Genomic DNA, 15,020 nt, shown 5'->3' with positions numbered 1-15,020 from the left:
ACAACTTTTTTTTTTTTTGAGACAGAGTCTCGCTCTGTCACCCAGGCTGCAGGGCAGTGGCGCGATCTCTGCTCACTGCAAGCTCCGCCTCCTGGGTTCACGCCGTTCTCCCGCCTCAGCCTCCTAAGTAGCTGGGACTACAGGCACCTGCCACCACACCCGGCTAGTTTTCTTTTTTTTTTTTTGTATTTTTAGTAGAGACGGGTTTCACCATGTTAGCCAGGATGGCCTCGATCTCCTGACCTCATGATCCACCTGCCTTGGCCTCCCAAAGTGCTAGGATTACAGGCGTGAGCCACCGCGCCCGACCTTTGTTAAAAACTAAGACTCACTCATTATCCTAGGCTCACACAGGGTCAGGATCATTAAGATGTCAGGAAGTGATAGGAATTTTTCAGCTGTGTTATAATCCTACAGGACCACTGTCATGCATGTGGTGGTCTGTCATTGACCAAAATGTTATGTGGTGTGTTACTGTACATCCATCATGAGAAGACTAAAGTAGCTATCCAGTTTTTCTAGCTAAAGTAATTTTCAGAGCAAGAAAGGTTTTAAACTTCTTTAAGAAAATTTAGAGTTTATTTCTAGGACTTTGTATATTTTAGAATTCACACTGGTGATGGTTGGGATGGGGGTGTAGGGGAGGTGCTTTTCTCCAGAAGAAATGTCAAGTGTAAAAAGAATAATTCATTTTGTTTGTTGTGTAGATTTATGTAGGAAAAGACATAATAGGATAGGCCTAGGAAGGATTTTTTTGTATGAAGATTTTTTTTAAAGGGCATATATGATTGGAAATATGATTATTGGTATATGGAGAGAGATGATTGTACATGAAAAGTACTATAACTTAAAAAATCTCACAGTTAAGAGGATTAGTTGTAACCAACAGACAAATTTATGTCAGTCTAGTGATTAGTCCTATCAAAAATTATTCGAGCCTTTACATACCTGTTTTTATTGCCTGTTTTATCTGTGACATTTTGACATCTTCTTTCTATTAGTTTTGCCCAAATGAGGTGTGGGACTCAGTGAAGGTCCTTGGAAGGATTATATTTTCTATAAAGGTTTATTATGGACATGAAAACAGTTCTGAATATGTGAGAAAAAGTAATTGTAGTACTATTAGGTGATGCAATTTGTAGCTAGGAAATGACAGGATGGATGCTGGTGTGTTAGAGTAAAACTTTGTCTTAAAGTGAGTGAACCTTGTTACATACTAGGAAACAACAACAGTCTTATGGTTATTCTGGGGTTTCAACACTGGAAACATCTAATAGCAGAATTATTCTGAAATAATTGAAAACAATCTCTTTTAAATAAGGAATTGAAGATAGTTGAATATGTAGTGTGAAAGGTTAGGCTGCAAATGACGGTGATGTTGCAAGATAATGACAAGGGTACATTACTTTTGGATTATCAGGAATTAGCAAAATGATGTCTTGGTGTCCTCTGGTAATTTCTGAGTTGTGAACTATCTTGCTCATTTACATACTTTGGCAGATAATGAAATAATGAATGTAAAATTTTGAATTCTGTGCAATCACATTTCTTAAACCAATAAGTTAGAAAGGAAAACCAAGAGATTGCATCCACAAAATCAGGCCTAAATAGGTAGTAGAAAGAATAGAAGGTCTTTATTCTAAATTTTATTGTTAATTCAGAATGGGTAGTATCTAATCACAAATGAGATTATAGTGAATAGAAATCTTAATGTAACAAATGATTATCTTGCCATGTTCTTAAAGTTTCCATTTTAATGAGCTATAGTAACATTCTAAAACATGTAGCAATCTGTGCAGTCATCCATATGTGACATCTGCTGCTTCATGAAGTGCATTTCTAAGGTAAAACTATTGGTGGATTTGTATGTATAGTTAGGAAGGCTTATAAAACATTTTTTTAAATGATAAGCACAAGTATTATGTAGTACAATTTTTTTGTTTCCTGAAAATGTTATCTGCTTTGAAAATTTTAAATCTACAAACACATAGGAAGGTGTTTAGCACAAGCATCAATACATGTTTCAGTCAGAATCTAGCAAGAATGGATTCTTAAAAACTTTTACTCACGTACATATACTTGTGTAATGGATTTAGAGAAATTTGTTTCCTCCTAAAAAATCTTAGCGAAGTTGGGTTAGTACCATTTCTTTCCTTGAAAACAAAAAATCCACGTTTTTTACAAACCAGGGCCCCTTAAAACTAATTTCACATTATGTCTTTTTTTTGTTATTATTATTTTTGAGACACAGTCTCGCTCTATCGCCCAGGCTAGAGTGCAGTGGCATGATCTTGGCTCACTGTAATCTCTGCCTTTCAGGTTCAAACAATTATTGTGCCTCAGCCTTCCCAGTAGCTGGGATTACAGGCAAGTGCTACCACACCTGACTAATTTTTGTGTTTTTAGTAGAGACAAGGTTTCACCATATTGGCCAGGCTGGTCTGGAACTCCTGACCTCAAGTGATCCTCCTGCCTCAGCCTCCCAGAGTTTTCGATTACAGGTGTGAACCATCACGCCTGGCCTCATCTTATGCCTTACCGATTATTTTCAGATTGGCCTTCAGCCATAGCATATGGGAAACAATATACTGTCAGAGTTTTCCAAGTGCTTATCATGAATTTTTTTTCTTTTTAAAATTTAATGCTTTATTGCTAACTTTTCTGATCTGAAACACTTATTAGGCAGTTCTTCATTTTCAGTTGTAGTCTTTTAAGGTATCTATGTAGAAGGCTGTCAAAGAATGCCATCTTCTTTTGTAGGACAGTTGTGTGTGGAAATTGATTTTTTATTTTTTTTTTTGAGACCATATTTGTAGTGTGATGTTTAGAAGGAAGTAACCGGAATGGTTTTCATCTGCTTCTTTGCCCTACATTCAGGGTCTGCTTGTGATAGTGTTTAAAATTGAATTCAGTGCTGAGTTCAAGATGGGATTTAACCAGACTTTTACAAAGGTGGTATCCGTAGATTTTGTGGCAGTCAGCAACCCAAGGAGGTGATTAATCATGAGAGACTGGACAGATTTCTTTTAGGTCAAATAAAATTTTACCATTATTGCTGTATAACTCCATTCACCTATCTTTTGAAAATATGTTTACATCTTGGCTTTTACGTATACTTTTTTTTTAAAAAAAAGCATATTTCTAACATGTTTTTTATTACATGCTTCACTAGAACAAAATTTTCCCAAGTTATTATTATCCAGTTCATCCTGAAATGTTGGCCTCAAGCAGTCCTCCCACCTCGGCCTCCCAAAGTGCTAGGATTACAGGTGTGAGCCACCGTGCCTGGCCCCAGTTCATGTAATGTATGTGTTAGATTCTTATAATATTACTATTTATTAAGTAAAGTTATATTTCTGATAGCTTAATTACTCCTTATATGCCAGCGTAAACACTATTTGCCTGGCACTACTTTTTAGGTATTCCCCAGACCAGTTTATTAATTTTATTCAAACTTTAGATTCCAGTTCAAGTATAAAACTCAAATTCTGCCAAATTATTAATATTTCAGATATAGTGAGTTTATGTTACTGTCTTTTGCAGTTATACTTAGTCCTATCAATTATTGAATTTCCCTAATGTTAATTTTTTTTTTACAAAGTCAAACTTTAGTAATTCTGCAGTTCTTACGGTGACTTTTGATTTCTTGCATTGTTACTCTTCAGTCTATTATTAAATCAAATTCCAGGATGGAGTTCCTTAGTCATTACATTAAAACAAATGTATGGAATTCCCCCCTACTTTTGTTCAAGTAGTAGTATTCCATCTGTTTTTAATGCTGTTGTATTTTTAACATAAGGAATTATGTGGTTGAATAAAGGAATTGTATTGGAACACACTCGTGTAACGGAGTTACTTGAAACTAAAAATATATTTCTTATATTGTGGAATTCTAACATGTTTTGCTGTAACTGTAGACCTTAATGTATTCTGTTACCAGATTTTCATATACTAGCAGGTTTTATTTTAGAATACTAAACACTTTAATTTTGAAGAGTATTTGTTTTGAACGTATAATAAATGCACATGGTTAAAAAAAGTTGAAGTATTATAAAAAGTCACACAGTTGTTTACTTCTTTTCTATGGAGGCAATCATTGCTAACCAGTTTCTAATGTATCCTTCAGAGATCTTTTTTATGTGGTCAAAGGTATTATTTTACAAGCGTTAATGTCTTAAGATGAATATTTTAGAGTTTGACATCAAAAGACTCATTTATACTACACTACTTGAGATTTTAACAATAAAAGTAATAATCTTACTGAAATCTAAAACAAACATAAAATTTGTAATTCTGGCCTTGGAATATTGATTTAAATGTAAGCCCATCAGGCCTTTATTGACTTAAGTAATTCTATTTTGTTTGTAGTATGTTATTACCCAGTTAGTGTGTTTATCGCCATAATTTAATGAACCTCTTCCACCTTTAAAAAAATTAACAGTATTAATGACAATGAATTATTGACTTGACAAACATGATTAGCACATCAGAGGATTTTATGACCTGTTTAAGGGTATGGTAACATTCCTATGCCGCTCCTCCACTACATTTTTCAGTTTCTTAGGTAAGTGAAAATAATTCTTTTCTTGAGATCAGGTTAGTTTATATTTGGAGGAAATTACCTTTTTTTAATATTTTCAAATTTTTTTTCCAGAATAATTTGTAACATTTCAAAAGCATTTTCTTTCAAAAATAACATAGGTTCTAATAGATAATATCTGTTTATGTTAATTATATTCTTTAAATTTTCTTATTGAGATTTTTATGCTTTAACTGAGTAATTTAACACCATGGTAATTGGTTGTTGAGGGAACTGTAATAGGAAATTTTAAGTGAAGTAAAAGGTTTTGCTTTATATTATCCTGTGGCAGAACTCTTACTTGAGTTTTTTGACCAAAATTAAAATGAAAAATTTTTAATGACAGAAAGATTGACTTCCATTAGTAAGTAGCTCTAGAGCTAGAACATTATATTTTGCATTGTATTTTCTAGTGATATGTTTGGATTTCTTTATGATAGGAACCACTGCTCTGAGAGTAAAACATGTGAATTTATTCTGCTAATAGCAAAAGTAAACTTTTAGTCCCTCTACTGGCTGTCTTTGTTGTAGCAGAGCTTAGTTTTTTTGTTTGTTTGTTTTTGTTTTTTTTTTTTTAATATATCTTATTGTAATTATGATAAAAAGCTATTTATAACTTTATGGCCAAGGTGAATATTGACATAAATTCTAAAGGATTGTCTCCCAGCTGAGTGACTTTATAAACATACTTAGGAATAACAATGTAAAATAATTGCTCATAAATATAAGGATTTGGGAATTATTAAATTGCATAGGCTTGACACCAGATAGTGAATAACATTATATTGCAGTAATTAAGTTGTAACTCTCTTTTAGACTTTGGAGGTATTAAAACTTTATTTTTTTTAAAACATGACAAAAATCTTACAGTACTGGCAGACAACTAAAACTGTTTTTTAATTTGCTGGGTAAACAATGTTGACAGAAAAAGATGGCATTACGCAGCAAGGAACAGTGTAAAATAGTATATAAGGAAACTTTCTTGGAGCTACATGTTCACTTTCTGCTAGTGATTTAGAGATTCATGCTTAAATAAATTTGTTAATGTCAAACGTTTATATAATAGAGATGGGGATACATTTTTCCTGAAGAAATAATAAAACCTTATGTGTATAAATTACATTCATTTAATCATTATTCTAATTTTTATAGTAACTGATTATTGCTTTTCTTAGTGTGATTCTTGACTAAGCTCTTTAATCTTAGAGAGGAAAGAATCTTGGGCTTGGCAGGGGATAGTTGGTACAGTGAGGATGATTGTATTTTTCTTTTTTCTTTTCTATGTTTGATCTTTATCTGACTTTTCCAAAATTTAAAGTCACTACAGAACTTATTATTTTATCTTGTGTTTGTGTGTATACTCTCTGAAAGTTGAAGTTATATCGTTTTTAAAAGTAAACATTGTTATATATAGTGGTTTGTTTCAGTGTGTTTGTGTTGGGGGAGGATACATTGATTTTATACATAAAGAAATTGATGGCTAAGTAATTACAGAATCACAGGAATCTACCAAGTAAAGGAATAATCTTACTATAGTTATTTTTATTGCAGAAAGAATATATTAAAAACAAAACAATCTGATTGTAACACCATTCCTTGTTGGGTAAATATGGCACAATCCAGGTTGGTATGGAATTATGTCCAAGAGAATTTAGCAGCTGCCAGTAGGACCTCCAGATGGTGCAGAAAGACCATGTGGATTTTAGAATTAGAACATCTTAATAAGGTTCTGGCTTTGCCACTTACCATCTAGGCCACCTTGAGTTATTTAATCTCCCTGAATATTTTACCTCACTAAGGTTTTTTAGGGTCAAATGAGATAAGTGCTTTATTGTTATTATCAAGACAATATAATAACAGTAATGTTACTGTTATTATGGTAATTTCAGGCCCGTTTAAGGGTAGCCTCTGGAGAGTTATTTTGTGTAAGACTAGTCAAGTTTCAACTAAAAGCTTTGTTTTGTTGTCTAAGAAAAAATAATTTTGGTTTTAGTGTTTGAATTTAGCTTAATTAAATTTAATAACAGACTTTCTGTCAAGTTTTAATATATTTTAACTTGATTTTGTAGATATTATGGGGCTTTAAAAAGTACTACCTTTCGGGTAGATGTCGTCATTTATATGAGTCTGCTACATGGTAGATTATTTTTCTTTAATTAGAAGTATGACTAATTCTCTGTGCTTATACAGGAATAAAAGTGAATGGGTGTCAGACTTTTGGTCAGAAAGTCTGATTTTTTTTTTTTTGAGACAGAGTCTCACTCTGTCACCCAGGCAGGAGTGCGGTGGCACGATCTTGACTCACTGCAACCTCTGCCTTCTGGGTTCAGGGGATTCTCCTGCTTCGGCCTCCTGAGTAGCTGGGCGCTACAGGCATGTGCCACCACACCTGGCTAATTTTTGTATTTTTTGATGGAGACGAGGTTTCATGGTGTCGCCCAGGCTGGTCTTGCCGTCCTGACATCAAGTGATCCGTGTGCTTTGGCCTCCCAGAGTGCTGGGATTGCAGGCAGGAGCCACCGCGTTTTATGTTTTTGTTTTTGTTTTATGTTAAAATGTAGAAGTGATATAGAAGACCCTACTACAAGTATTGGATCCATGCTGTGGTGGCTTTTAGAGCTTTGCTGATTTGTTTTTGAAAGGCACCAAGTCAACAGAAGTAGTTTAGCTTAAGGGTGGAAGCAAGATAAAATAGTTTCGAAGTTATTAGGACCTCTTGGTTTTTTTATCTCCCGTAGGCAATTTTTGAGCTAAAATACTACTGGTAGAGACAAAGAGAGAGATTTATTGTCATATGTACATATGTTTATTATGTATGAGAGTAGAGATTATGTATCATACAGTTAATACAATACCTGATATATAGTAACCACTCAATAAATCTTTGAATGGCCAGTGTGAATGAGTAGATAGTGGATGACTGAAAGACACAAGAGGGAGATAGTGCTCCTTTTTATACCCTAGTAGCCCAGCAAATTCATGAGTTGTTATGCATTGAGTTTGGGGAGTACATATTTATATTGAGGTAAAGGTAACATACATTTTTTGAATCTTGTTGAAGTTTGAGTAATTGTAAATGGTTCTGTGAACCCAAGCCGATTTGTATTAAGCTATAATCAGTGAGTCAGTGAATAAGTTGAAGTGTTTTGTGCCCAGTGCCTGCTTAGTGGTGTGGAAAGAAATACGACATACTCTTTGCCTTCAGCATATTCAAACACATGAAAAAATAACAAACAATACAAGATGGTGTATTTTTTTTTTAATTGTAAAAAACACAACAAAATTTACTGTCTTAACCATTTTTAAGTGTATAGTTCTGCAGTGTTAGGTATATTCACATTGTGTAAGATGGTGTGTATTTAAATTCATATTTAAATTAAAAATTATTCAAAAAGGTGAGAGGATGTTGTAGGGAAGTGGTATTCAAACTGTGCTCCATGAAACCACTCAAATCTAACTTTATTTATAGAAACATTTTCTTTACCTTCTTATTTATTTAATTTAAAGTGTGAAAACTACCACTATTAGAATATGGAGAGGGAAAGGTGATTACTAAAGGCCAGAGTAATCAGTGAAGGCTTTGTGGAAAATACGAAGATTTTAACTGGGCCTTAAGGAATGAGTATGAGTTGGGTAGCTTTGAGGAGGGAAGAGGAAAAACATTCTACTTTAGGGATAAACAATTAAAGCTAAGAGTTGGGAATGATCATTGCCTGAGAAGACATATTATTAGAATTTATTATATATTTTGGGGGTGAATGGTATGAGAGACAATATAATATAATAATTCCCCAAAATGAGGTCTATTTAACATGAATATTACAGAGAAGGAGGGATAAATTCATGTTTTCTCCCTGCAAGACTCCTGTGATGTTTTAATGCTGCTATGCATTTAGAATCTTCTAGAGATTATATCTAACATATTTTAAGTTTATTTAACCAAAGGAATCTTTCTCCCCCTGGAACCATTTTTTTCTTGGGTACCAGTTTGAAAAGTGCATGTGTCACTTACAAGTTGAATGGTTTGATCAAGACGATCTATTACATCTCCCCCACTCCCACTTTAGGATGATTAGGTTATAATCATATAATTAACTGAATTCTTTCGACAAATGTTATGTATATATTATAATAGGAATTGAGAGTTAGAAAGGTTATAGGACCATAGAATATTATATGCTTATAACTGTTCTACATTTTTGTTGTTCTAAGTATGGTCTGTGGCTATTAGTGTCTTCTAGCTGCCAGTCTTGTTAGAAATGAAGAATCTTAGTCTTCATCCCAGATATAATCAGAAACTGCATTTTGTTTTTAAGATCTCCAGGTGACTCATATGCACATTAAAAAATCGTCATACACAGTTCTACATTTAATCCAAGAAAGCTTCATTCAATTCTTGGTACTGTTAGTGGCAGAGAATTTGATACCTTTGATTTCAAATGCAAGGTTTACCCTCTTGAAATTTATATCCTTTGGTCTTAGTTCTGTCAGTCCCTCAATTGGGAGCTATTTGTGTGTAAAAGGCAAGCTTATGTTTATCTTAGTCCCTTACCAGATATGTCACCTAGAACTGATCATTGTGCTAGTAGAGTGGGTTGGCCAGAGATTTGAATGGAAGCTATTGAAGTTATGTCACCTTCTGTGTAGAGCATTTGAGAGCCCGTGCTACTCTGTTCCATTGCTTTTGCTACCACTATTTTTATACTTTTCTCTCCAAGCATTTTCTTTAGGTAACCATTTTTAATTTTAACTTTTCATCTTGTACTGTTAAACTTTTGCCGAGTTTAGAGTAGCCCTACTATTTCCATAGAACTCTTAAAATCTTTCAAACCATTTACCTAGTTATTTGCTTAGACATTTTGATTATATGCATACCTTATGGTAATATTCACCTACTGTCTTGCCTTCCTTTTTAAGAAAGTTTCTCAGGAAATGTTCTTTTTTTATTGTAATTTATAACATCTACAAAAATCAAATTATTAGAATTGAACTACTGGGATCCCTTTTAACAAATTAAATACTCTTAGTTACATAAATATACTCCCTCTAAAAATGAAAGCAATACACAAATTTATAAAGAAGTGAAAAATCCATCTTTTTCTTTACCTAATCCCTCTTTCTCAGGGTTAATCACTGTTTAGTTTATGTGTCCTTCTATATCTTTTCTTAAAACGTACAAACAGGTATATACCACATGTAAAATGAAACTAGAAAGGGAGATCGTATATATGCTGTTCTGAGAATTGACTTTTTACTTTTTAAGCCAAAGTCTAAACCTTTGTATGATCAATGTGTTTTTTGACTTTAGGGAAGAAACCCTTTTTTCTTGGAGCCAGCAATAATTATCACAATTACTGATGGAAGCAAGTTGACTACCACCAGTGGAGTCCAGGATGAGGTAAGTTGTGCTTATGTTATGTGGATTATGCAAATGCAGTTGAACAATCCTTTATTTGTGTAGGATATTGAACACCTTTAATAGGTTCTCTTGTTGATTATATGATGCAGTTTAGAGTCATCTGTCTCCTATGGCCCATCTTTGTTTGTAGCAGTGTTCCTATTTTCTTGAATAAGAATCTCTTCTATGACAAATGTTTGAGCATTACCCACACCCTGTTTGCATGTGTATTTATGAGTTTATGTGAGGGTGACAGTGTCAGTCTGTATCATAAATAGTAAAATGAATTCCTTTGTTTTTTCAGATTTAAAAAAAGAGAAACAGCATTCTAATAATTTCTCCCTATATTTCAGTGGATTGTCGTTGGCAGTCCAATGACTGTGGAAACTCCTTGGCTAGAGTATAGCAAAGCCGAGAAGAGGTGTTAAGACTAGGAAAAGTAAGGTTTTTGGACATTTTTGTTTTCTCTAAGTCAAATGTATTATTAAAAAAATATTTTTTTTTTTTTGAGACAGAGTCTCACTCTGTTGCCCCAGCTAGAGTACAGTGGCACGATCTCGGCTCACTGCAGCCTCCACTTCCCGGGTTCAAGCGATTCTTGTGCCTCAGCCTCCCGAGTAACTGGGATTACAGGCATGAGCCACCATGTCCGGCTAATTTTTGTATTTTTAGTAGAGATGGGGTCTTGCCATGTTGGCCTGGTTGGTCTCGAACTCCTGACCTCAGGATCCACCCGCGTCGACCTCTCAAAGTGTTGGGATTACAGACATGAGCCACTGCACCCAGCTGTATAAAAAATTTATAGCTAACCTTACCTATTCTGCACCAACATTCGTTATGCAGAGTTGTGTGTGGTGTGGTATAATGAATATAATAGATTTTTTTAATTTTAAGGTGTTTTTACTATAGTATTTGAACTGCTCTTTAACTTGGGCTGATAAAGAAAGGTGATTGTTTCGATAGCACTTTATGGTTTGCATGTGCTTTAGTATCTTAATTCCCATGATATTTTTAAGGGTTTAATTAAGCAGGAAAACTATACATTTTAAGTTCAGTAGCTTTTAGAATTATTTTATTTGTGTGACATTGTGGAATATAAATTGGACATGGAGTCAGGGCATGTGGGTCCTAGTCTTTGTTTAACTACTTTCTAGCAGTAAACTTTGTACCAGTGACTTAACTTCCTAATCTCTATCCTTCTCCATGAAATAAAGAGAATAACATTTGCCTTACTTCCTAGGGTTATGGGTTATTTGAAGTCTGAAATAATGTATATGAAAGTACTTAGTAGGCTGTAAAGAAAAGTACATAGTATTGTTCTTTCATGAGCCATTGGAACCACTAAAGAAACATATTTCTCTGCTCTTATTTGGGGGAAAAGAGCTAAAATTGTTTTATTTGAACAGTTGATATTAAAGTTAATTTAGGATGTAATTCATGGAGATAGAGCTGAAATATTTAGGTAGATTATAATCCATGATTCAATAATTTATAGTCTATATATAATTAGTGGCCTTGGAGTGCTCCATAGCTGAACTTGATGGGCTTTTGGGATTTCTTAGATTAGTTGACATGTACAGCTAATTATGGTCCTGCTACTTTCAGAAACAGGTAGACGTGGATTATATAAAAAGCAAGCAATAAAAATGTAAAAATGTCATTTTAGCTGGGCGTGGTGGCTCACGCCTCTAATCCCAGCACTTTGGGAGGCTAAGGCGGGCAGATCATGAGGTCAGGAGTTTGAGTCCAGCCTGACCAACATGGTGAAACCCCGTCTCTACCAAAAATACAAAAAAATTAGCTGGGTATGGTGGCGCGCGCTTGTAATCCCATCTACTCAGCAGGCTAAGGCAGGAGAATCACTTGAACCTGGGAGGCGCAGGTTGCAGTGAACTGAGATTGTGCCACTGCACTCCAGCCTGGGCAACAGAGTGAGACTCCGTCTCAAAAAAAAAAAGAAGAAAGTCATTTTAAATTTGAAGCTCTTAAATTAATTTTTCTTCTTAATAGGACCCATAATAGTTAACCGTTTCATTCAACTTTACATATTAATAAATTAGAAGTCTTTTGAATGTTTGTTTTATCCTTAATGATTTTGGTTGAGAAGTCATTTCTGTTTTCTGTTGTAAAGTATTCTTATGTGTGAGGTGATCAATTTGAGGTACTGTCTACTGCCTTTGTAGAAATGCCTTTTAGGGGGCATGTATTTTGTTTCCATATGTTTGGATCTGTTTTGTTTGTAAAATTTGTTTTGTGGGGACCTCTTCTAGCTTAAAAATATCTGGAAATATACATGTGTATTGGAATTGCTCACCTTTCTTCCTATGTCTTCCTTGGGAAGGATTTTGAAAAAATAGGGCAATGTGTTTATAATAACCTGAAACTACCTTGCTAGTAAGGTTAGAAAGATTTTCCTGTGGGCAGAGATCATACCTTTTAGTTCTCTTTTATCTTTTACAATTCTAGCATAGTACCGACAACAGAGCCTATATTTTTAAAAAGTATTGATTATAAACATTGGTGTATCGAATCTGGTAGTCATCAAGTTCCAAACTGATTACCATTGCAACTTATTATCTGAGGTGGAAGGTGCATTTGTTTTAAAGCAAAAGTAAATTATTTTGAAGTTGGAAGGAACATAGGCCATTGAGGTTAGGAATGTCTTTGATCCCCTGCACGTTTTCTTAATGTACCAACAAGACTCTCTTGTTGGAGCAAAGAGAAAGTTATCCTAGATTAATTTTTGCTAAATGTTGTGAGATACTGTGAAATAGTGTAGCCTAAATAATTATGTGATTTGTTTTAAGGAGCTTTTCAATTCATAGAAAAGCATAAAGATGCTTTTTGTATTGTTCTTGTGTGTGTGTATTGTGCATGTGCATGAATGCTAGATGTGATCTGTATTCTGGTTCCTACTAGGGAATAACAATTTTGCCTTTATATCTCTGTCTTTTCACATCTCTCAACCTTTGCCTCTGGCAGAACTTGATTCTTTTTTAGATTTATTCAGTGTGTGAATGTGTCATTAATTTCCACATTAGAGATGTGTGTGCTTAATTCTTGGATGGCTTGTGGCTGCTGTTAGTATGACCTACTACTTGTTATCGAGTTGTATATTCCACCTGTATGATATCCTTTGCTTAAGAGTCATGTCATCCAACATCGTATATTATATCTGTTCTGTTGTTGCTGTTTGTCAGGAGTAAATGTTCTTGCTGCTTTAAAATCATCCTTATGTCATCTGAGGAAATATAGAATTCATTTAGTCTTATATTTTACAAATGAAGAAATTGAGATCCAGGGAGTCGGAGTGATTTGCTTAGGTTATAACATTTGTTACTGCCAAAATCTAGATTAGAATTTATCAATTCCAAAGACATTCCAGCACCTCCAGACCAGTGCTTTCTTCCTGATATGGCTACTGCCTTTTTGCTTGATTCTAATTTTGTGTGTTCTTAAAATTTACCTTCTATTTACCTGATTTTTTTATTTGTCTACTTCAGTTTTCTATATAAGTGTCTTTTTGGTATTCTGTTCTTATTCAGTGTTCCATGAAAAACTATTATGACCAGAGCATTTCTAGGCAATGAGGATAACAAAGATAAACAGAACGTATCTGGTTCTTAATATTTAAGTTCACAGTATTATGGGGGAAATCACCTATTAAATGGTTTTATGAATGATAAAATAGGGATACATACTAAGTGCATGGGAGTACTAAAGCAGGGGAAGGGTTAATATTACCTTTAGTGTGTCAAATCTTGTATAATGTGAATTTTTATAGTATAATTTCATTTTTGAATGACTGAATTCAAGGATCTTACGAATGATTTGGCATAGGGTGTGGCTTCTACCTTATATCTGTGAATTTTAGGAAGAAGCTCAGTGTAAAGTTGTTTTGAGCCTAGAAAATAGTTTTTGTAACTGTAGGAAAAATGTGGTGCCTTGTTGTCTCTTGACCTGGCTAAGTATATATAGGCCCAAATGAACCAATTTCTTACACCTTGTTTGTCAGAAAAATGTAGGAATACTGTTCTCTGGGACAGCTCATCACTTAGCAATGTGTTATGAATTAGGAAAGAAAAGTAATAGCTATATTATGAATGAAAATCTTGAGCTGTATATGATCATTTTACATTAATTTATGATTTTAGTTATATCCTTGGGCCTCATTTAATCAAAGTCCAAGCCATTGTCTGAGGTGTCATGAATGTGTTTCTAGTGTAGTATTTTTGGATAACTGTCTAGGATTTTTGATGATTGCTTGGATTGAATTTTATGTGTATATATTTGGCCTTTCTTTTAATGCAACTATTTGATAAAACTGGTTGTTTGCAGCATTTTCACTTATGAGGAGTGTGTTAGATAGGACTTTGAATTCTGAAACATGAGAAAACTATATTACTTATTTCCTTAGTAGTTACCTTTGATGTTGATAAACATACCTGTGTCCAGATACTCAGTAGTGTTTGTCATGTTATATAACTGATATATATATATCAGATGTTTTGGTAGAATCAACAAATTATAATTAGAGTTATTGAAAAGGATTTTCTTCTGCTATCTGCAGATAATCCTCTCTAGTACTGCTTTGCAATGGAAAACTATTCTGTACTATGATTCCAGGAACACATGGTTAATGAATATTGCTCAATAAAGGATCCCAGAAGAAATCCTGCCAGTACTTTCTTAGCGATGAATGACATTCCAGGATAGTGTAGCAGTTATTTTTCTCTTCCTTGAAAGTGCTAATAGTAGTATTGTCTTTCAAATATTGAGATTTCTATATGCTGATGAGTTCTTCTGCATCTCGTTACCAGCGTTATGATTGCCGTGGAGGCTAACATCGAGAGAAGATATTTGCAGCCAAAGTAATCTGTTGGGAAGAGTTTTACTTTCTTATTAGCTGTCCCTGCTTTTTTAAGCCTAACTAGGACAACTACTTTTACAACTTCATGGGATAGATATTCAGAAGGGCATGTCTTCATAAAGAGAATGAGTAGTCTCAGCTGTGTATTCAAATGGCTGTAGATTGGGGTCTTC

General features: G+C 34.1%; 2 protein-coding genes across 4 annotated transcripts in view; one reads left to right on the top strand and one right to left on the bottom strand.

Annotated features, from left to right (window-relative positions):
• The window catches only part of LOC126940470 (peptidyl-prolyl cis-trans isomerase NIMA-interacting 4-like), a 1,058,238-nt gene that overhangs the window by 671,200 nt on the left and 372,018 nt on the right, over positions 1–15,020 (bottom strand). The window lies entirely within an intron of this gene.
• INTS6 (integrator complex subunit 6) overlaps positions 1–15,020 on the top strand; it is a 100,805-nt gene that overhangs the window by 12,996 nt on the left and 72,789 nt on the right. For all 3 annotated transcript variants that reach the window (XM_050766268.1, XM_050766267.1, XM_050766269.1), the window contains one exon: positions 9,888–9,977. In XM_050766268.1, the coding sequence (XP_050622225.1) occupies positions 9,888–9,977 (90 nt within the window). The remainder of the gene's footprint in view (positions 1–9,887; positions 9,978–15,020) is intronic.

This window comes from Macaca thibetana, chromosome 17, assembly GCF_024542745.1.
Source record: "Macaca thibetana thibetana isolate TM-01 chromosome 17, ASM2454274v1, whole genome shotgun sequence".
NCBI lineage: Eukaryota > Metazoa > Chordata > Mammalia > Primates > Cercopithecidae > Macaca > Macaca thibetana.
This window is presented reverse-complemented; position numbering and strand designations above follow the sequence as displayed.